Genomic DNA, 23,599 nt, shown 5'->3' with positions numbered 1-23,599 from the left:
AGTGTTACCACGCTGAGTTTGGCGACGTGGCTCTGGGGGCGATTCTCTGCACTGGAGAACAGTGGCTGCAGATGAGCCTTTCCTGACTCCCGGGGCTCTGGCACTTTTGTCCCCGTCAGAATGTCTAAACCCAACCGTAGCTCACACAGTCCACACGTTGTGTTAACGCGGCAAAATGCGTGGACGTGTTAGTTAAACTACTTCAGACACTGACAGATCAACTGAGTAGAATGTTGTCACAATCACAGGAGATGTGAATATGAGTATGAAGAGGCCGATAGATGTTTGCGCATCTCTTATTGCATCTTCCCAACATATTCTCGCATCTCCTCCTCGTCTAAACATGGGCTGTACATGAATGTCTGCAAATCGCAGTTCTGCTGTTTAGAGCGTCGGACACAGCGTACAGACATCCTCAGCTATTAACAGTCCAGAGCTCTTTAGGCTGTCTCCTGCTCGGATGAAGTCAGACAGGAGCGGACGTGCGTTGTATTGCAGCCCCGGGAGGCTCACTTTGGGGAACAGTCAATGTGTTTTCACAAGGTCAGTAGAGGGTTATTGACAGCCCATGAGGGACAGGGCTCCCCCTGGAACATGGAATCCGATTTCGGGACACTGTGGTTAAAGATTGGCGCCTTTGGAGGAGAAAAGCAACTACAATTGAATTACGTTCCTCATCCCTTAATGTGCACGGGTATTCATTTAATTACTCTACTACGCAACATCACTGAAACATAATGTAACGGTGGTGACATGGGAACTTCATCAGAGCCATTGTAAAACCTCTTGACATACGTATAACCGAAGTGAAGTTACATTTGGGACTTTCAAACAAATGCACTAATAATACGTTTGTAATATTAATGCATCCAAAGACCAGTTTTGAACACGATAATCGCAGGGTACAAATTGTCTGGCAGACTAAAAAAAAAGCTCACTTTGTTTTCCCAGAAACCTTTTTTTTTTTCATCTATGTCAACATATTTGCTCTCTGCTCTTCTTTGATTTTGCAAGCATGTGGACTGTGGCATTCAGCAGCTATTTGTTAGAAGCAAATGTGCTGGTGGCACATTTAATGAAATGTAATAAGCTTGGCAGGTGTCAGATAATATGTGGCTGTCTGTCTTGTGCTTCTGATGATTTTATGTCTCAGTGGGACTGTGAACAGTTTTTAAGTCCTCATATAAGATGCATATACACACTGGACTGTGGATAATTTATCTTACATTACTTTGATTTTTATGTAACCTCTCTGCTCCTGAGGTGGAGCTGATGAATGACCAAGAGGATATGACCACTATTTTGCTTAAAGCTTCATTACTTTTTTTATAGCCAGTTAAAGGTCACAGGAATAACAAATACAGCTACCCTGCATTTTAATGTGATGATTGTTCCTGCCCCCAGATCACTAAAGTGTCCAGATAAAAAAATAAATAAAACAAAAACTAATAAGTAGTAAGTAGTGATGAGATTGATACAGATGTTTTATCGTGGCTATGTTCCTGAAGATAAAATGAATCTGGATGACTAAATGAAGCTCTAATATGCTGAGTGGCAAACCTGGAGGATGAAAAGGCAAAATACGTCCCATAACCCCAACACTGTCAGCATCAGGGGACGTTGGATGAGATGAGAGGTTGTGGGAAATGGGGATGACTAATGCTGCTATTGGTCCCACTTCTCTTTGCAACTGACTATCTCCTTTTTCTGCACTCTTATTTTGCTATCACACATACACACACACACACACACACACACACACACACACACACACACACACACACACACACACACACACACAAACACTCTGTCTGTGTGCGTTACCCTGTCTGTCTCTGTAATCTTAGGCAGTAACCCGAAACCTTTATCCCAAGCCTCATTTCAGAGCCAGTGGGGAGGGATGGAGTAATAGGAATCTCTTGTGTTCTCTGGTTGCTTGGATTTTACAAAACATACTGTAGCGTTTGTCTGGTAAGTCTGCATATTTGATTTGTTTCTGTGGCTGTGCTGTCACCTGTGCCCTTTTGTAACAGACGGAAACCGGTTAAAATAAAATGGATATTTAAGTGCAAGTCAAAATCATCCTTGACATCCAAATCACTGAAATTAGACACTTGAAAGAAATTAATCTTCTACTATGAGTTGCAGCATTGATTGGATATGGCAGTGAAACTTTTATATAAAGTATCTGTAAAAGGCAACTGAAGGATGTAATAAATATTTTTTTAAAAATTCCACAAAATGTGCACAAGAAAAAATTCTGTGTCCCTTTGAGAAATACAAAATGCTAGCTAGTCTTTTGTTTGTTATATCTGTTACATAGTTCAGCCCCAAATCCACTGTGAACTGAATTTAAATGTTGGTGTGTGTGTGTGTGTGTCTTTCTCCTTTTTAACCACACTCAGCCCATGGCTGCACACACAGTATACAGTACATACTACAGTGGACTGTGGCTGAAAAGTAAGTGAGGCCCAGTGGGTTTGCCCCCTTAGGTTAGAGGTAATCAATAACACTCTGAGAACTCCAAACTTTCTAATACACTTAAAGAGGTACTGGATGAGTAGAATACCAGAGCTCACACAATAAAAACGCACACACACACTAAACCCAAAAATTAGTATATTCGCTGGATTTTTATAGCCAGTACCTCATTTCAGAGCCGCAAAAATGGATCAAAGTCACAAAATAAAATCAATATGTTTGCAAATCAAAATATAGTTTGGATGTTCATGTCTCTCCAACACATCAGAGTTGTAAAAAGGATGAAGGTTTGCCTTGACAGAACACACACTGCAGGTCTACATCCATCAGCTTGGCTGCTGCCCAAGTCAGAAATTATATCAGGGTTGTATGACAGACACACAAACACCTCTGCCAGGGTTTATTCATCAGTACCTTGTACCACATGTGGTAGCTTAAGCACCTCAGGCACACACTAGATGGCCCAACCATCCTTCATGTGCACACTGGTTTTTACATATATTATTATTATTATTGTGTATAAGCGGAACTATGTTATTCTTGAGGTCTCTCTCTCTCTCTCTCTAGATATAGATATATGCTTTATATATATTTGCAATATCTTGCAATGGAGAAGTATTGAAACGTACTGTTAAACAGACTGACAGAACAGTACTGGCAGTGGTGCAGAGATATTTCCTAATAGTTTTTGAGGCAGGCTCGCCTGTCTAGCCAATCACAGAAGACCAGACCCTTCACACGTCACATACTGATGTGAAAAACTTAGTTGTGCTCCTCTATGAGAGGCCATGGGCATTGACATGAACCTAGATTGATTCTGTACACCTAGCTTGATATTGTAGCTTAAATATTTGTCATAACATGTATCAATTTATCAAAAGCATCAAATAATTTTTTTAGCAGTTGCAACTGACAGAGTTTTTGATATCAAACTGATTGCATGCCAATCGTTGCAGCACTGCACTGTGCTTAATGTAGCAATAATATTATTTTTGCCGGCTGAAGGAAAAAAATAGTGGGTTTTTTTAAGAATAGTACACATACATGCAAAATCAAAAGTGGTACAGCGTGGTGTTTCATTTTAGTTAAAATCATCATCTGTCATATCAACCAGGTAACCGACAATATTTCTTCTATGCTGTTTTGCCAATGCAAACCAATAATGGTAAATACACCTGAGTAAACTTGCAGCGGCCATCATAGCCAATAAACTCAACAGCCACCGGCTTAAACTGTCCCCTGCCGAACCTTGTTAGGACATTGTTATAATTAATATTACAAACACCTACCTGTAGGTTTTATTTACAACTTAATTAAAACGGGAGATACGTGTCCGGCGTATGTTTGTCTGAACACGTGAAAATGGCTCTTCAGTCATAGTACAGCGGTGTGTTGAGAGATGAAGACTGTAGCTGTGCACTGTAAGTGTAAGATGTGTGCTGACTGGTTTTGTGGGTACCCTTGTCGAACTAATGAACCTGCTGAGCTGGCTGGAGGTATAAGAGGGAGTGTGGACTGGAGCAGAGCAGAGAGTTCCCTGGTTCACTGGGTCTGTGATTTCCCTGGTGGGGGGTCCTGCTATGGCAGCAGAGAAACTCTAACAACCTCAGATTCTGTCTCTCCTCCCCTGCTCTCGGTAGCACCAAGGAAACCCCCGGCAGCAAAAGTTTTCAAGCCCGAAAGGTGCTTCATGCATGTGTCAGATCACATACCTAAAATGTGTCTGGCAGAAGCAATGGTATGTACAAATTCAACACCCAGACAGGTTCTGTGTGTGAGAATTTGGGCATTTTAACTTCTTTCTCTCTTCCCTGTATGTTTTTTTACTGTTAGTTTATGTGTGGGTGCCTTCATCTGTACAGCTGTAAACTCTCAAAAGACAACTGGCAGTGTGAGGCGGGTTTGACAGGAGTGCTACGTTTCTTTTGTGTGTGTTTTCATATGAGTATGTGTGTGCATATTTGTGCATCTAGCTATACATAGATCACACTTGAGAGAAGTGAACTATCTCTGAGGAGAAACTGATCAAATTATTATGTCACGCTTTGTGCTAGCAGCAGCGTGTTTTTAACAGTTGTGAAGTATCAGGAAAGAGAGTTGGATTCATTTGCGCAGGTCTGTACGTGTTTTGTGATCATGGGTTGCTATTTATCTGCTGTTCCTTGTAAACAAGAGTATGGGGGAGCGTGAAGGGGGTGAATTATTTAGTTTATAAAGAAAAAAAGCTGTCCCTCATTGTCATTGATTTCACCTTTGGTAGTGATCTTCATAAGAACCCCCCCTTTATATTGGCAGCCACTATAATGAATCTCAGGGCCTTAATGCTTCATTGTTTTTCATCTGGCATGTTCTTATCACACACACAGGTGCATTTCTAATCATATCTCTTCTCTTGATGCCATTTATCATCACAGCAAATGTGTAGCTTTGGACACATCTATACACGGTGTGAGCTTGGAATGGTTGAAACCCATTGTTTTAGTGTTGTTGACATGTGGGATCAAAACCTGAGTGGTTCACAGGAGTGTGGGCCTATTGTTAGAATGAATGTATGAATGTGTGAGAGGAGTGTGTGTGTTGGTGGATCAAAGCAGTAACGAGCCATTACTGTCAAGTCGTTACGTAAGTGACGAGTGCTTTTACATAAAAAACGATTTAGTGCCTTAATGGATCAGTGTATTATTTTGTTTAGGCTTCTGCTGCAGAGAGATGGAACCATTTTGTGTAACGTGCATGTAGTAGCCCGAAGAAGGTTGCAAACGACAGTAGGTGTCCCACGTGCGTTTGGCCTTGCTTATCCTCTATCTGCCTTTGTTATCTGATCGTCACACTCTTCTATGTCTTTTTCTCTTTTTCTACCTTTCTGTAGCCTATCTCTTGCTGACATAAAGGGACAGGACATTTCAATATCAGATTTCTCGCGCTGCAAGGTGGCCGGGGGGGCCTTGAGAGGAAAAGAGGCAGAGGCAAAGGAAGGACAAGAGTAAGAATGAAAGTGGGAATCGATAAACGCAAAAGAATAAACATAAAAGAGCAGAGCAGAGAAACAAAAGAGTAACCCAGCGTAAAGTAAAAAGGACATGGGAGGCTGGAAAGTATGAATCACTGTAGGTCCCAGATCGGTGTTGAGCAGACAGCAGGCTAGCTGGGGGCACATGCACCAAGATGACGCAGATACATTCCAGCTGCTCAAAATCCCACATACAGTACCTCTAACAAACCACTGTTATAAGATGTAGCACACATCGCCGAGGAGAGACTTTTTGCACCGTCGACTCTTGGATCAGTTACAAGGCTCATCATGGAAGCCCCAAAGCATCACCAAGGGTTCACTCTCATTCAAAACAACAGCTGCAACAGAAAGTAATTGTACCTAACTGATTTGTGATTCTTGGCACTTGGTGTTAACTTTACTTTCACAGTTTTGTGAGAATATTTGTGGCTACGCACAGTAAGTTATATTGCTGTAGATATGCGTGGGCATGCATAATGTACAGTAGGTGGTCACACTCTTGGTTGACTTCTGAGTCTTTGGATATACTGCATCTGAAGAAAGTAAAGCTGAGCGGGGAACATTAGGAAGGCACCACAGGGCAAGGTTATACCCTACCTCCCAGAGCATGTATTGACAGATGTGTCAGCAAGCTGACCTGATGGGGAGGGTTTCACAGTAGAAGAGCTAAAAGTGTGTGGAGAGAAAGTGAGGGAAAGAGAGGGAGACTAGGAAGACTGAGGGATTGTATTTCCATCTTCAGGATTCAGCTCCGTGTGCATGTTTGGGTCGAATGTGGTCAAAATGAAAGAGTCATGAAGGTGATGAAAACACTACAAAGGGAAGATACATGTGGTTATTCCCTCCACTATCTTACTTTGGATGTATGTAATATCACCATTCTGCAATTTATGATTCACTTCCTCATTAAACCATTATTAAACATTCATTGGAACTCACCTGTGAGAAGCAGATCAGATCAGAGGTGCACAGATGGAGGCAAAAGAGCTGGGTGGAAATGGGGTAGAGTGCTGGAGTGAAGGATGAGAGAGCTGTGTGTTACAGAGTTCAGTCATCTTGATGGACAACTAGCCAGGCCCGTTCCACTGACAGATTGGGCTCTATCTCCATATCTGCAGTGAGAAGTGTCCAATTTCCTCCTGGCGATTTCAATCTAAGAGTTAAGGAGCTTCGTTCATGGCATACTAGAGCCGAGATCAAATAGAGGTGTGGGGCTGCTTTCAAGAGAATTTACTTCCCACAACATAATGGACTTTTTTTTTTTTTTTTTTTTTTTGCTTTGTTGCCTTGTTTCATCATTAATCAACACACGCAAATACTCGTGGATGCAAGTGTGCATACACAAAAACCATGTACACACATGGCTGTGGTTCCTTTCTGTGATGGGTTATGTTTCTGACCAAGAATGCAGACTGAATAGTGAATAATAAGGGAATTAATTGGACTCTGAAAATCCAGTGAATAATTTATAATAAATGGAGAAGCTTAATCAAGCAATCAATCGACTCTGACCACCGGATCTAAAGCAGAATATTAGAGGACAGGGGGGGAAGGAGAAAGATGATGCAGTTGCACAATCCCAGTGAAAACTGCTGGAATCCAGAAAACCTGGCAGCGGATCCCAGCCGGTTGTTAAAATAGTGTGACAATAGTGTGCCGACATACAGACGGCCTTTTTAATCTGGGTGTAAAAGTGCCTCTGATTGAGCACCGTTTCTCTCTTAACTCTCTCCTACTTGGTAGTCTCTCCAAAATGACATTATTGGCTCTTCTCTGAGCCAAATGGCATCATTTCCACAGCAAACCGGCTTCATATATTTACCTGCTAATGACTTGCTTAAGCTAACAGAGGAAACATAATGGCATCATTATGGGCAAGACACCATCAGGTGTCTCAAGGTTAATAGCAACATTAATTGACTAGAAGGATCAAGGCTTTGGAATCCTTCTTGTCCATTTTAATAAGTATCCTTGATCCATAAATTGGATGCAAAAATTCATTGATTGCCTCTGTATCTGCTGCCACACTCAGTAAAATGGGTGCCCCCTAAAATTCCCTCCTTTTAAATGTTGGCAGTGCTGGAATGTCAATCAGTTAAACAAAGACTCACAACTCACTGCCCCTGCTTCTGTCACAGGAACCCAGGCCCCATTTATCAACATAATATAGTATTCTTTGTGTCACATTTCATCACGGAAACAATCCCTTGGAACATGAAAGCCTCAAATATCAGTGCATCGGGGCACTGCATCAATATACAAAATCATTATACACAGCGGAAAATAACTAAAGCTAAAGTACAACGGCCTACAGAAAACGACAGTATGTATATAGGTGTCTGCTGATGATTGTGGTACTTCTAAATGTATTTAATGATTTAGTTTATTGATGCAGCACCTTTGATGATGTTTCACGGGTTCGTTTCTGTGATGAATAGTGTTATGAGGTAGAGCTCGTCACCACCAATCCCATAGTTGTTGGCTCGATCCCCGGCTCCTCCGTTCACGGGTCGAAGTGTCCTTAAGCAAGACACTGAACCCCAACTTAGTAGCTTCCGGTGAGTGTTGGCCAGCTTCCAAACATAAGGTTTTTTTTTAATGCCCTCAAAAAACGTTTTAAATCATAGCATCGAAAAAGTTGCAGAGTTGCTTTGCTCTTATTTAATTTTTTTTTGACTCAGCACCTGGATGAGTTAGGTGTGTATGTATGTGTCTGTGTGTGTATATTGTCTGAAATGGTCCTGCCGACAACAACCCGTATATCCAGTACTATTCATGCAACCAGGTTCCCACCAACAAATACAGTTTGTTCACTTAGATAAAGCAGAAAGAGGTTGGGTGTTGACGAGCAAAATGAGAAGAAGACTCCATGACAGAGGTTTTGATGGCTGATTCGAAGATGAGAGAGGCAGTAGTATTGAAGATAGTTTTTAGGAACGAGATTCTTAAAGGATCTGATACATAAAAATATTCACAACTAGACAGAGAGAGGGGCTACGAAAGATGCAGAGATTTATTTATTGCAGCTATCCTATTAATCAGTTATGACAAACTCATGGCTAATATATTAACAGACTTATCCACCAGCATCCATTATTTATTCATCATCAAAAATTCAATCTGGCAGACTGCGTGCCATTATTCAGATGTGCTGGGGGAAAGTGGCACATTTGAATAAATGAGGAATAGTAGGACTCTCTCCCACGGCTTGCTGTTATTCCAAAACCCTCCGTTTAAATGATTCAAACCTTAAATCAATCAAAAACTGTAGGAGAAAAAAAACAAACGGTCCTAGCTCATATAAAAGGAATATACTATATGTGTGAGAAACAAAAACTTTATTGTTGACCCATTTAAAAAAATAATAATAATAATTAAAATTCTGACCCCCTGCCTTGGCTGCATTAGACAAGCTCATATTTACTATGTTTGGCTTGTCTTGTTTGCTCTGATAAATTTCTGCCCCTCTTGGCAATACCTAAGTCTGAATGAGATTGGATATGTAAATGTAGAGTCCTGCAGACCAGTACTTTCTGCTGATGGTGTGGAACTTGACTGCATGGGCATATTCTTCAGCAGGACATATTCCTCAGAGAAACAAACGCCGGTCTGTGCATGCAGACACACAAAACAAGACTCACACATAATGTAGTACTTGCAGCCATTTTAAAAATATATCTGTTTAAAGTTTGGTGGAGATTGTTGCACATTTGAATTGTGCATTTTCAATATTATGTAAAGGGTGGAAAGTATACTGAGAACTTCCTGAATAACCTGTTACTATGTACTGTCTCTAATCTTAACACCCAGTATGTTTTATAATTATATGAGCAATATACAAGTTTTCTAAAGTGTCAGCTTCAAAATTCACTATTTCCCCGTTTTTTTTCACACAGGCCGAAAAGTAGCATGTTATGAGCAAAGGAATATTGGTAGTGTTAGAATTCTGTACTTCAGCAAACATACAGTTTAATCTTAATCACTGGAAGATTAAGAAATCACAGCAGGAAATGTCAATAGGAATTTTTCTTCACTGCCGCTGTGTGCAACATATCAAAGTGAAACTGAGAAATGTAATTTTATTTACCTGTCTATTTATTTATTAATGGGGGGAAAAAGTTAATTTCAAATTTGATGCAGTAACACATTTCAAATAAGTTGCAACAGGGTTACAAATGAGTTTTGTTATGTTATGTTGCTTGAATCTGTAAGTGGTGGAGGACACACACGCAGGGACACAGGCGTTGACTTCAATCAGTGTAAGATTTATTTACAGCGAAGCAGACAAACAGCAGTTCAAACTGCAGTGTAACAAAAAAAAAGATGTAAAAATATGGTCAAAGGTCTGGCAACACGGGTAGGTTGCTGGCGGTAAATTTGAAAAGGTGCGTAAACCTATAAACTGAAATACAGTCACAATTTTAGCAGCATGAGTTGCCAAACAGTCGCCGTAAAACAATTTGTTACCGTAAAGACCACAGTACAACATTAAAGGGAAACAAACATCACACAATCTCCTTAAGATGTGATGACATCTATTACGATAAAGGACTTGCAAACCTCTACTGTGGCCACATTCCATTTCTCTGTAAGATCACATGACAATAAACCCGAACTTGAACTCTTTAATATTAAACAGGCCTTTTCGCAATGAGCTTACAACTAAGCAAAGACAACCAAAACTTAACATTTATTTCTAGTATTTATTGTGGCATTGTGTACCTTTACAACTAATATACATGTTTGGTAAAAACTCTATTTTAATGCCAAGTGCAACAACAAACAAAAAACAAGTAAAATATCCAAAAGTACAATCATCGACTGTACATAAGCGGTGTTATTGTGGATGTACAGTTCACATTCAAACACTAAATGGTGAATTTAAAAAAATCCTTTACATGAATGCACCACATGACTATAACTAAGATGGTCACTTGAACATATATAAGGTTTAAAAAATAACTTTACCAGCATAACAGCGAATAATCAGCAACTCAAAACAGGCTGAACACTAGATGCATAAAAGGCGGTTTGTTGTTTGGGTGAAAACTCTGTGTGCGTCTCTGCCAACTACTACCATACAAAAAGTAACTTTTACGCAAACAGCCGGCTAATGTTTATGAACCAATCTAGAGATGGAATTTCATGCACTGAGTTTACTTCATTTGGGATTTCTACCATCAAAACAGGCTCACAAATAGTCATACAGGGTCAAAACTACTCATGCACCCATTCAGATTCTTATTCCCTGCTGCTGAAAGGTGTCAGAGTTCTGCCAGAAGCTCATTTTAGGCTACTCAAACAATCTGCTAAGTGAAACTTGAGACATTTAACCAAATGTTAGATGTGCTGTATGTGTAGTTTGACTGTGAATGTTTAGTTTCGAGCCTGTATTGATGTCAGAAAACCCCAAATAAATTTAACCCTGTCAGGGTTTTCATTTCTTCAAGTATGTTCAACACTGTTCAAATAAAGAATTTAAAGCCCAATATTGCCATGACAAACTGTTTGCAACTGTACACTGGAACAATTACTTAGCAAATCAGAATTGTGCTTGTGAATGCATTTTCCTTTCCTCTCATCCCTGAAGTATGAGGACATGACAGAAGCCAGCCTGTGGCCTTATCTACCAATTAAAACAGGATAAAAACAGGAGTTACTATGTTGTAAGAATTAATTATTTTATTGTTATTATTTATTTTCATGAAAAAAAAATCTAATTTTGACCATTAGCTGTAAATTTAGTGATGTTTGACCCTTAATAAAAACAAAAATTCAAAATCACTGTAAAAGGATGTGAAATTTAATTTTCATCCTTTTTTTTTTAAGTGCAGTTTTGTTGATACATGGAAAGCTATATTCAAAAACTGAAAATCAACAGAAAGGGGAAAAACTAAGCGAGTCCCATTGATAACTGGCAACTAGCAGCAGGTCTACATCTGAATTGCAGCAACAAGTTTCTCAAGGAGCTTCTACTCCAGGCCTTATATACCTGAAGCCACTCCTGCAAAGACAAACCACTACTAATGGATACAATCAATTACAACCAATTAAGACAATCGATTTTTTCTGTAGAAACGACCTGATCTCCTTCAATATATTATTCTAATTTAATTCACCTGGGAAGGTTAACAATAAATGTTAGTACTTTTAAGGCTATTTCTCCATAAAATCAGAATACTCCCCTCTATTTCACCCCAGGATGGTACAGCCTAATTTCCCCCTGCTATAAAATCCTTTCAGGCCTCCCACCTCCTGTTTCATTGTCAGGACCTGGGACCTGTTGGTGGATGGAGTGAAACACAAATTGTTTGGTATCACATTCACAATGGTTTTTAGAAAATGTGTTAATGGGGTTATCTGGTACATTGAAGTGTCCACACAACCAAACAACAAAAACTCAAACTTCTATTGGCAAAAATGGAATTGAGGGTACTAGCGTGTGATAACAAATCGGCAGGCCATGGGCTAGGCCCATGAAAGAAGGCCTCCTAACTAATGAGGTTAATTGGCGACAGGTCATGATTTTGTATAAAACATAGTCTCAGAGTGAGAGTTTTTTTATGGAGTCAGGCTAGGATAATGTTCAACACTGAAAAAAATGATAAATGCCTTAAAAATAATGTTTGTTAATGGAGAATTGCTTTGACTGTGGGGATCTTGTCATTTATGGTACATCATATAATTAAAACATTAGAATCCCGAGAAACCTCTGTAGGCAAAGGGACAAGGTTTAAAACCAGTAATCAATGACTGTTACATTTGGGTCTTAAGGTGACACTGCTGATGCGATTCTGTAGTAAAAATCAGTGCATAGGCACAGAAACAAGTCTTAAAACCATTGTCAGTAGACCGTTTGTTCTGGCATCCGCAAATGCAAGTTAAAACTTAACAACCATATATGATCGAGATCCAGAAACACTGCCGCCTCCTCTGAGCCCAAGTAGATTTAACATGGACTGAGCTGAAGTGGAAAACTGTACTGAGGTCTTACCAGTCAAGAATTCAAATTAAATTTGGAAGTCATGGACTCCAAAGATGCCAAAGATGAGGAGGACAATCTGACTTGTTGACAGAGCACAGTTCATAAGCCAGAATCTGTAATGTTGTACGGGTGCATCAGTCGCATTTAAAATTATATTTTCTGTTCAGAAAAAATCTAATGTCTCAGTTTTTAGCATTATATATGTTGTCTTTGTGCTAATTCCCAAATAATTGTATTCTATCTCTTTAGTTGCATTTTAAACTATACTGCATGTACTTTCAGTTTGACTTGGCTTCTTAAATCTTAAATGGGAGATTTTCTTGCTGTGCTCTTAGATACTCGTGTACTTTTAGTTTTAAGTTAGTGTGGTATTATAAAAGTCCTTATAGAGCTGTCAGCACAGCACAATGTCTCAGCCATTTGTCTGCCACCTTAAGTTAGAGTTTTCTTACAGATGCAATGACTAATAGATGAAGTCTGCAAGAGATGGGAATGGACTATGGAGAATGTGACAGAACTTATTTAAAACAAAAAACAAGTGTAAAGACCAGAGGTTTTGGAGAGACGAAGAGCTTGGAGAAAAATGTCCCAAAGATAAAACCAACATGTTTTTTTTAACAAGCTTGAATTTGTGATGAAATAAAAATGTTAATTGACACAAAATCACTGACTACTTGTTCTTCAGCTTTGTTTTGGTTCATAAAGTTTCTTTTTTTAATCTACCGCATGTCCAACTTATGCTCGCTCTCTCTCCGTCTCACTCTCTCTCACTTTGGCGAATAGGATCTGGCAGGCTCCTCGCAGCCTTCTATAAAGTCTTAACTTAAGAAATAAATCAGCTTCACACAATTTCTACACCCCCTCAGCTCACATTGATTTATTGTAAATGTGAGGAAGATAAAGAGAGAAACTGTTTAGCGCTGTGAGGCCAGGTGGTCAAGGGGACTGGATGTAGGAGAGAAAGACGAAGGGACGATGACAGCTTTGGATCTTGGAGGAGGTGAGCAGGAGTGGCGAGCAAAGAGGAGGGATCTTGGTCCTCTGACGTTTCTTTTCAGAGGGTCACATTGTTCACCTCAGGGTCAACACACTGTCTGTCATCAGGCAGCCAGGCAGAGAAAATGATGATAACATATTTTATAGTTTAGATGGTGTGCTGTGGTTTTCCAGTACATGGAGCATGACAGCTGCTGTCAGCCTGTAGCAGGATCGGTCAGAGGTCACAGAGATGGTGGTGGCTTAGATTCCCACCAGACACTACCAGTACGCTGAACTGGCTTATATGCAACCTAAAGACAACTGCTCTGTATTTGCATTTTCATTTCACTTCCTGGTTGTGTGTGTTCACGCAAAGAAGTAGGGTGCAGCACTTTTTTTCTAACACAATCTACTGTAAAACTTAACTCGACTCAGCTCTTGGCATTTCCCCCCGATTCGTCAGTATCACTGTTAAAATGAGGCTCCTTTTTAAATTTGTCTGCTGTTTTCCAAAATAAATGATTAGCATATTATAGTGGTAATTTGTAACTAATGCATTTTGTAATGGCTTTTTGACTGGTGTTACTGATTTGAGTCACTTTCAATCTTAGCTTTTTTAAAAAAAAATTTTTAACTCAAAAGAAATTATCTTGCCGTTGCCACTCAATTATGACTCAGAGCAATTTCATATTTCATTTTCACACAGCTCAGGGGGGATATCTGTAGGGATGCCTCACCAGTACATTTTATTTTTTTATTTTATACATATCAAGAGAGAAAGGTTTGTTTATCCTTTTTGGAGAATATGTCTATTGAAGGGTGAGACAGAGTAAGTAAGAGCTCAGTTGTAGCTCGGTGTATTTATATCATGGACATACACTCAGACACCAAAGGGGGCTGATAGAGATGGGGATTGAAGTGGATTACTGATATAGGACAGCACTACGGGGAGAATGAAAGTGTATGTTTTTATTAGGATTACACAAAATACACAAGCAGGTAAACATGCATCTGTCCGTGTCCATATGCAGCTCAGCAGTGTGGCTGTAGCCCTCTGTCTGTGGAGGCTATGAGGCTGAAGGAAAGGGTTAAAGGAGAGATTAAAGTGATAATGTATATCTCTAATCCCCAGCACTTTTAAGAGGGCAAAGAGGCAAAACTGCCTGCAACCACACAGAGCCAGACATGAAGAGGGTGCATCACTGGGTCACATATCGTCATGGCAACAGATTATTCAGAATAATTATCTGCCATATGCGCCTTGTCACAATTAGAAGTTGGCTGTGAGCTGGGTCATGGGTCAAATGCTGATCAGAGTTTTGGAGATGGTTGCACCATACACCATTTACAGCAGTAAAGTTCCGTTTGATTTTCACATCCATCACATGAGCCGGGTGTCAACCTGCACCCTGCATCCAAACCGAATGTCTTAAAAAACCCCATGCTACAGTATGAGCTACGTAGCTTTGATGCGGTAGCTAACTATCAATGTCATTGCATACTGTGCGTACGAAGCTATCAATTGCTTTTTTTTTAATAATAGATCATAAAAATGAAAATCCGGATTTCAATCACAATACTAAGCTTCATAAATCAACTTTTCGGCTGAATAGCATAAAAAGGAAATAACAGTGTGAGGCACCTGCACCAATGTGAGCTGACAGAGGCTTGGAAAAAATGAGAAACCTTTTTGGTTTGTTCTCACAACCAAGCCTTCCATTAGGAGCCCAGACATTTTAACTCATCACTGCAGTTCTCCCGCTGGAGTTATATAGAGAATGCTTCATTTCCCATAAAGCCATGTTCACACCAGCACCCTGGGAAAAGCAACAACAAGGTGCAAAGTGGTTTATCCATTATAGTGGATCATTTATTGTGTCACCTTGGCCCATGTGAGAAAAGTCATTTTGAGCGAGCCACCTCTTTGCGCTGTTTACTGACCTGTAACGCAGAAATGCCAAAATCACTGTTAATTAATTTGGAAAGGTTATCTTCTTTCTCACTTTGTTTGTCTTCTCTTACGTTTTACTCATTTTCATAAACACACGATGCATTCTGCAACAAAAACATCCCCAAGTCACCCATGGCACTCTTTATTCAGATTGAGTCTCTCCATCTAATTGTGGATTTGCTAGGAAACAGTTTGGGAACCCTGGGGAAGTGCAAAATGTGACAGTGGCTTAAGCAGTTTTTAAAGACTCACGGTACCTCAGGCTTATTACTGCAAGCTGTCAGACTGTCTGAGATGCACAGTGACACTGCTTTTCTCTGATCAAATTTGTCACATCATGCCAGGCAGGATCACAGGGTGCAGGCACTGCCGACACGTTTAGGCAAGAGCCTGGATGTGTTTAGACAAGCCACTTACGTTTAAATGCCAATTAAGCCCCATGCACTACTTACATCTGTGGTCTATTAGATTGTCACCCATCACTATTAGGAGATACTCTGAGCCCTCTGGCATTCTGGGAAAATAATTACATTCTTTTTGCGTCATAATTACTGCCTTGAAAGTGTCTCTTTTGAACACTAACAAAGCAGACTCTTACTCCTCTGTCTCCCCGTTCCTCTCTCCCCAAGCTCTGCCTCTCTCAACTCTTGTCTTTTTTTTCTCTAGACACTAATGAACGAGTTTAATCTCATAACTCCAGAGGAATCGTCAGCAGAACTGCATTAATTAAATTCTTGTGTGTCTTTATTTTAAAGTTTTCCCATTTTCAGAAAGGTCCTAACATCGAAACATGTTCGCCATTACCACTGGCTGTTCCTTTGTGGGAAATTGACAGACTGTCAGGATTAGCATTTGCTTTGCAGCACTGTTTGTTTAATTAGTCAAAATTAAATTAATGCAGTTTTGTGCTCTGAAAAGTTTGATAGCACGTTGATTTCCCATTTGCAACAAATCAAATCCACATAAATTAAATCTGCTCCTATCTGGAATCTCTCATGGACTGATGTCTGCAGGAACACATTTTAGGATTCATTTTGCATTTCTGCTCATGATGCTCTTGTTGTGCCAGATTTGTTTCTGACTGGAGCCTACTTAGCAGTTGCAAACGTACCAAGCATGCCAACGGTGTAGTGCTACAGTACTATAGTAGTGGCACTACTCGTAAATACAAAAGCAATTTTCTCAAAAGGTCATTGAGCATAATGGAAGCATTCTAAATTTCTGTGCAAAATAACCCTTCAGACACAATGGTCAATGAGTGCAGTAAAAACTGTAGAATGGGGATATGTGTGCTTTGTGAAGGGGCCTCTTGATGCAGAGTGTGGTTGTTTGATCACTGCCTTTGCAAAAGGTGGGATCAGCAATAGAGATGTTTATAAAAATGTGTAACTCTGAAAAAAAAATTGTTTCAGTCCCACTGTGAGTGTTAAAATAAAACTTACTAAAATATTACTATAAATATATAATATATAATAGTATATGCCCAAGCAGGTATTAATGTATGAAGATGCTGGATGGATTGAGTTAAAAAGCTTCGCATTTTCTAATCCAACATAGTTACATTATCTAGAATTTGTGCAGTAATTTAACACTTATACACACAACAGCCGGAAGAGATTGTGGAACATTTTCGGAAACTGCAGTTCTATTTTTTATATAATACTATTGTCTAAGTAGGAAGAGAACTTTGGCAGCTTTTTGCAGGCAAAGTGCAAGATATGTGTAAGAGAGAGATGCAAAATGGAGGTACGCTTGATTCTGAAAAGCTAAGATCTAAGTCAACAGTCTGAATCCTTGGGACTCAGGAGCTGGCAAATATGAGAGGAGACGCATTGGCTTTCTCTCTGGCTGTTTGTAAAAAGGAACTGCCACAAATTTCTTTTTTTTTCCATGAATGCAGTGAGGCAATGTCAAAAAAAGTAATCCAAATGAATACTCTGAAGATGGCAAGGACTAAATCAAAGTATAGTCACTGCATAAACGGACCAGTTGAGTGTGTTTAGCAGGTGCTAAACATCATTCACGCTCTGGAAGTAACAGACAAGCTATTCACTGTGTTTAGCCAACTGGAACTATATAATAACTCAAACTCACTTCATGTGTGACAGGTTTTTCATAACAACTTGCCACAAAGTGTAGTTTCATAAGTTAGAGAGTAAAAATAGGAATATCTCTCCATCTTTACTAATTTTCTCACTATGTTGAGGATCTAAGGAAAAATAGCTTCCTGTGTTGACTTTAATGAACAAATGGTTGTAAGAGTGAGTCCAAATTTGTTATTTTATTTTTTCATCTCCGTTTTCTATTTCATGCCCCCTTTTTCTTGGCATCGGAAGTAGAAGTAGAGAGGTGAGATATTGCATTTGAAAGGTTAAGGGAACTGCTTTGTTTGTTTGTGATAGAACAACTTGGGTCTATGATAGGAAAGTTGACTTAGTAGAAACCCATGACCTTAGAAGGCCAGTATCTACCACACCATGACCTCCCCTAAGGGAGAGAGCGAACACGAAGCACTTACCACCCGATAGCACTCAACCAACACATCCTTTAGACATGCCGTGTGCACACCTGTGTTCAAATACGTGCAGCCTTTCACGTAAATATTCTGCACACATGCTCAAACGAATACACACAGACATGAGTAAAGGAGCAAACATCACATTTGTCTCACATCAACAAATTTGAAATCTGTTTTCTTGATCTCAGCCAAGGTCAAACTGTCAAGATGTAGGGAACCCCCCTGTGCACAAACTCAGCCACATATAGTACATTGACAAAGAGATATATGAACACAGTGACACCCACACCCACATGGCCACCCTGAGGTTCTTGAGCTACAACAATAAGTCATTTTGCATTGTAGCTGTACCACGAAGTGCAGACACCACTATCCATAACATGGATGTACTATCCATGAGCACGGTGTGGTAAGGTTTGCATGTAGCAGTGTACACAAATGTACACATTAAGGTGTGGTAGCTCTTCATTTCTGCCAGTTAAAAGAAGTGTCTGCCTTCTTATCACACTGTTATGAAAATAGCAAGGCTGTGGGGAGGAGATCCATCTTGTCTTTTAATGCTGTGTGTGTAGTGCATTAAGGTTTGTGTTTCTGTGGATGTGTGTGCCTGAGTGCACGTGCACGGCTAGTTATGTGTGGCTCATGTGCTTGCATGATCGTGCTGGTGCACTTACCTGGGCTAGCAACAGCAATCAGGACTGTAAGTGGCCTGCAATTTCAAAAAGAGAAATTGAAGTGGGGACTGGGAAGGAGGTTGAAAGAGATGTAAGGCTGTAAAGTTAAGATGTGAGGCGTCCTTGATGAGTACAATTTTGATTATTCCTGACAAAGCTGAAGCGAATAGCATCATAATTACCTCCTGAGTGTATTCCTGTAACAAAGATACCCGGGTTAGTGTTTGTTGAAGTAGCATCAGCGCGGTGGCCACTCTACGTTTTGAGGACTCTCACAGTGCAATGTTTTTTACTGTCACAGATTCATAAGCCCTCATTAGAATACATCCCTGCTGGATGCATATGTATGTGTGCTGATGGGTCTTATGTTTTTAGCATTTATGCGTGCTCAAAGTCTCCTTACTTGACTTGCATCTTGGACATAAAAAGTATCACCCAATATCACATCAGTGGACCTTACACATACAAGCCCAGTGCAGCAACAGTTCCTGACTTAGCCCATGTTTTTTTTAAGAGGACAAGTAAAAACTTTGAAAAAAGAATAAATTGGGGAGGGGGGGTCCATCTTCTGGTGGGATAGTCCGTAGTTTAGAAATGACCAGGAATGTTTTTTTGTAAAAAACTGTGGATAGTAGAGTGGTTAAGCTCTAATAAATTATACATTTTTAATAAGGTAACATATAGTAGTAACAATAGTAGTCTCAGATTATCTGTCTCCTGGAAGAAGAAATGTAAGAATGTAGATCCAAACACCCGTGTGAAATTGAAATCCCTCCTTTAATCTTTCACATTCAATATTTCACTTTGCAACAATTCTGACAGTACAGTGATTGTGTGCTTTATGATAAAGACTGCAGAGTTATGTTTTTGCATTCCTGAGTGTGTGTGTGTGTGTGTGTGTGTGTGTGTGTGTGTGTGTGTGTGTGTGTGTGTGTGTGTGTGTGTGTGTGTGTGTGTGTGTGTGTGTGTGTGTGCAAGTACAAGTATATCGAGACAGTGGGTGACAGACTCACTCTGTGTGTGCGGCCAATTGCAGTGTGAGCTCCAAGGACAGGCAGTGGAGGGTAGAGCGGGTGATTTGTCTCTTAGGATTGAACTCATCTCCCTGGTCTCCCGCAGGCCTCTTCTTCCTCTTCTTTCTCTGCATGCTGTCTTATCTTGAAGGTGAAGAGCATTTCTCTTTTATTGTGAATTTACACAGTTTACAGTATCCACTGAACTCACTCGAGGACACGTAGTTCAGTCATCCAGGACACCATTAACAATAATGCAGAAACTTTTTTAGGAGACTCTGGTGATGACCCCATTGATTCAGGACTACGGGGATGTAACCCTATAAGTAACAGCTAAATCCAAGATCCTCCAGAGTCTTGGCAGGGCCTTGACAATGGCAGTGGTGGGGTAGTGGAAGGGCGAGGCGGCATAGGCTGCAACGACAGCAGTGACAGAGGTGAGAGAGGTAAGAAGGTCAAAGAGGTGGAGCTTTATGAGATGATGCGCTGAGCTGACAGTTGTCCTGCTTGAACTTATGCTAATAGCTTCTTAAGATGCTGAGATTTGCATAGGTATCCATTAGATTGAGCATGTCTGTTTTGGTCACTGTAGCTACAAACACCACTTTCTACATTGTATGTCTGTAACTGTGCAAAAGGTGATGAATGATAGTGTCAGTAGCTACTGTAACGTACCAGCAGACATACGAACTCATACTCAACTAAATCACACTCTTAAATAAGAGTGTGATTTAAATAAGAGTATATAACTCATAAGTTATATACTTTGCTAAAAAAAACAAAAAAACTGAAAAGTATATAAAAACATAAATTGCTATTATAGGGTGTCTCACTTTATCTAATGTACTTATTACTATCTCCAAATGACAGTGGTGCCCCTCCTGGTGCCCCTGTCTAACCATCGTTTGTGTGCCAATAGCCAAGAAATACCAAACAGTGTGTCCAGTGCTGCCATCGGCTATCAGTTGTTTTGCTGTCTGATAGCTCATCTGCTGTCTCACTCTCACCGTCTGTCCCATATTCTTACTGCCATCAACCCGTCTGCCTTCATATCCGTGGCTCTGTGCCACAGTTGTGCCTACTCTCACACAGTTTGTGGCTCCTGTGTGCCTTTGGGTACATTTGCGGACGCATCTCTGCGTGTCCTATGTCCACTGTCCTGTCCTGTCTCTCTGAAGATCCCTTTAATTTCCCACCTCTGGATTCCTAAAATTGTTGTCCCACCTTCTGCACTCCCCCAATTGGACAAGGCTTACTGTGTAATTTGCCACTGGTGTCTGTAATGACATCATGACATCAACGACTTCACGTAAAAATCCAATACACAGGGACTTCCAGTCACAGTTAGTTTAACATTGGTGCCATGAAATGCACCCAGAACCCCAGAAGTCTCATCCAAAGTGAACCACATAACCCCCCCCCCAAAAAAAACAGCTGATTTCTGAAGAGAAGCTGAATGCCTCAGCCCAGTCTCCTATCACATGCAACTCTGTCAACTAAATGCAGAGAGACCATCAAATTGTTGAAGTAATAGATTTAATACACCCAATCTCATTACATATTTCCAAATTAGTAATCTATTACAGTATTATCTACTTTATACTGTACTGCATAATAACATATTTTAACTTCCTTTGTAGTTCATAGGGAGGCTACTAGTTTTGCATCTCCTTAGGTATAGGAGCAAATTGCCCTCCTTAACTTACAAGTAGGCACTGACATTTTATTAAGAATGCATCATTAGTCTGTGATTTATTACCTCAGTTCGTCATTTATTACTTCATTAGATACTCAGCCCTTGTATAATGTACTAGAGACAGAATCCTCATTAAAAAATTTTCATTGCACATTTGTAGTAATCCATCTATCCATTATCTATACAGTTTATCCTGTAGTGGGTCAGAGGAGGGGGTGCTAGACTCAATCCCAGCTGTCACTGGCCGAGAGGCGGTTTACACACTGGACAAGTTACCAGTATCACAGGGCTATAAACAGCCATTTGTGCTTACATTCACACCCACGGACAGTTTGAAGTGACCAGCTAACCTAGTGCAAACTGCAAGTCCTTTGGTTGACGGGAGGACACTAGAGAAACCAGGGGAAACCCATTCCACAAAGAAAAGCTGCAGTTGTCTGGGTTCAAACCCTTAACCCATTAAGGAAGGACAGCTATCTGCTCTACCACTGTTCTAAATAGTCACATATTATCCTTATTGTCACTTTTTATTACTGTGGGAGCCTGACTATGCTATGGTGTTGTCCTCTGTCTATATGTTGAAATGTCCTTTCTCCTGGTGGATGAGCCTAGTGCCTTCCACAGCAGCAATCACTGATGTGTGAGTGTGTGTGAGTGCAAAACATTTATACTTTGTCTATTCATTGAAAATAATTTCCTTTCTGTCTATTGTTACATTTCTACCTAAACATAGAAACAAAGTTATCCTCATCTTCCAAGTTAAATTTAAGAACTTTCAAGCCCGTCCAAAATTGTACTGATGTACCTATACACTACAAACAGAGGTATTTTAAAAGCGCACTTAGTCACTGTAATTACACTCTTCACACAGCCATGAAGCCTTTCACCATGAGCATAACTGTGTGGTAAGAAATGGGGGAACAAAATGTACAGTACATATTCTGTGCAAAGTGCAGCTGAGCCTCATCTGAAGCTGCAGCAGCAACACTGGAGCTAAATCAACTACTGTCTGTAAACATTTTAGCGTTACATCCTCTATATGACAAAGTGTTCTTTTTAGTAGCATCTTCTTCACAGAACAGCCCTGCTCTGACTGACTGATGGACAACAACACATACACAATATGTATTTATTTGCACTTATCCCCTCTCAGCTGTTGCTAGCTCAAGTAGAAATGGCACAGCTTTGCTCTTCAGACTTTTTCTGACAGTGTCCTTTGAGAAATGGGCTTCACATACATGTAAGTCTTTTAGCTTTGCAAACCATGTATTTGTCCATTTTGGCTTCTACTACCCACAGCTTAGTCAGGATGCCTCAAAAAAAAAAAAAAAAAGAAAAAGTATGTGGAATGCCTTTTCACTTAATGCTTGTTTCCTTCAGAGCAGCTTGAAGAATCACACAAACGACCCCAAATGGTGATTTAGTGTTCTATGGTGCTGATGAAGCTGGACGAAATTGAGGGGACCTAGTAGAAAACAGGAAAAGCAGCTGCGGTGACTTTGAAATGCTACATGTGTGCAAACATAATCTAATCACAGTCGAAGTGAATTATTCGACCCTACCTTTACAAACTAAGTTACTATAGAAGGAAACTGCCCTGCACATTTGTGAGGAACACAATTGCAAGCAGATCACCTTTTCTGAGGGATATGTTGATTATTAATGTAAATGGAAATTACTGAGCATGTTGTAATGTCATCAGAAAACTTAATGTATATCTTGCAACAATCAGCTTCTGTGTTTTTCTGGCCACGTTTAGGAAATTGCAGTTTAGACGCATTGGTACGTCATTTTTAGGAGACAGCGTTGAATTATTTGTGCTACAAAGACTTCAGCTATCAAATCTGCAAAGTACAAATACTCTTCCAATGTTACTCCAAGCACAGATCTAACAATAAAGCCTAGTTGCTACAACTAAACAAAACCATCCTAACACTGCAACATATCATCACCCAAGGGTAAGATAAACTCTATTGCAATACACTGGGAATTTAGATGTTTTTATTTTTATTTATCGGAACGATTTCTCTGTTTCCTCAGCATATATTCTAGAGCAAGGCTACAGCTTTATTCATTCATCCGCTTATTCTATTATTGTTGTGACTTTTAGAGGGCACAGCATGGGATACATATTAAACAAGAGAATTTTCTATATGAAGCCCTGTGTAAGGGCTTTCACACCTATGATACACTATGATGGTGCTTTTAATTCTGCAACATACTCACGTTTTTTACTCGTTTTTTTATCACCTCATTTAGCAGTCTGCAAGTCCTGTTAAATGATTAGTAA

General features: G+C 40.0%; 1 protein-coding gene across 3 annotated transcripts in view; it reads left to right on the top strand.

The window, feature by feature from the left end:
- Window positions 1-23,599, top strand: part of fibcd1b (fibrinogen C domain containing 1b) — a 93,718-nt gene that overhangs the window by 926 nt on the left and 69,193 nt on the right. The window contains exon 1 of one of the 3 annotated variants that reach the window (XM_067484755.1): window positions 335-543. The exons of the other annotated variants lie outside the window; for them this stretch is intronic. Within the exon in view, the coding sequence (XP_067340856.1) occupies window positions 529-543 (15 nt within the window). The 5' untranslated portion in view covers window positions 335-528. Of the gene's footprint in view, window positions 1-334; window positions 544-23,599 lie in introns of those variants that run through there. 3 annotated transcript variants of the gene reach the window in all.

This window comes from Channa argus, chromosome 18, assembly GCF_033026475.1.
Source record: "Channa argus isolate prfri chromosome 18, Channa argus male v1.0, whole genome shotgun sequence".
NCBI classification, from domain to species: Eukaryota; Metazoa; Chordata; class Actinopteri; order Anabantiformes; family Channidae; genus Channa; species Channa argus.
The sequence above is the reverse complement of the archived record's forward strand: the minus strand, read 5'-3'. Positions and strand labels throughout refer to the sequence as shown.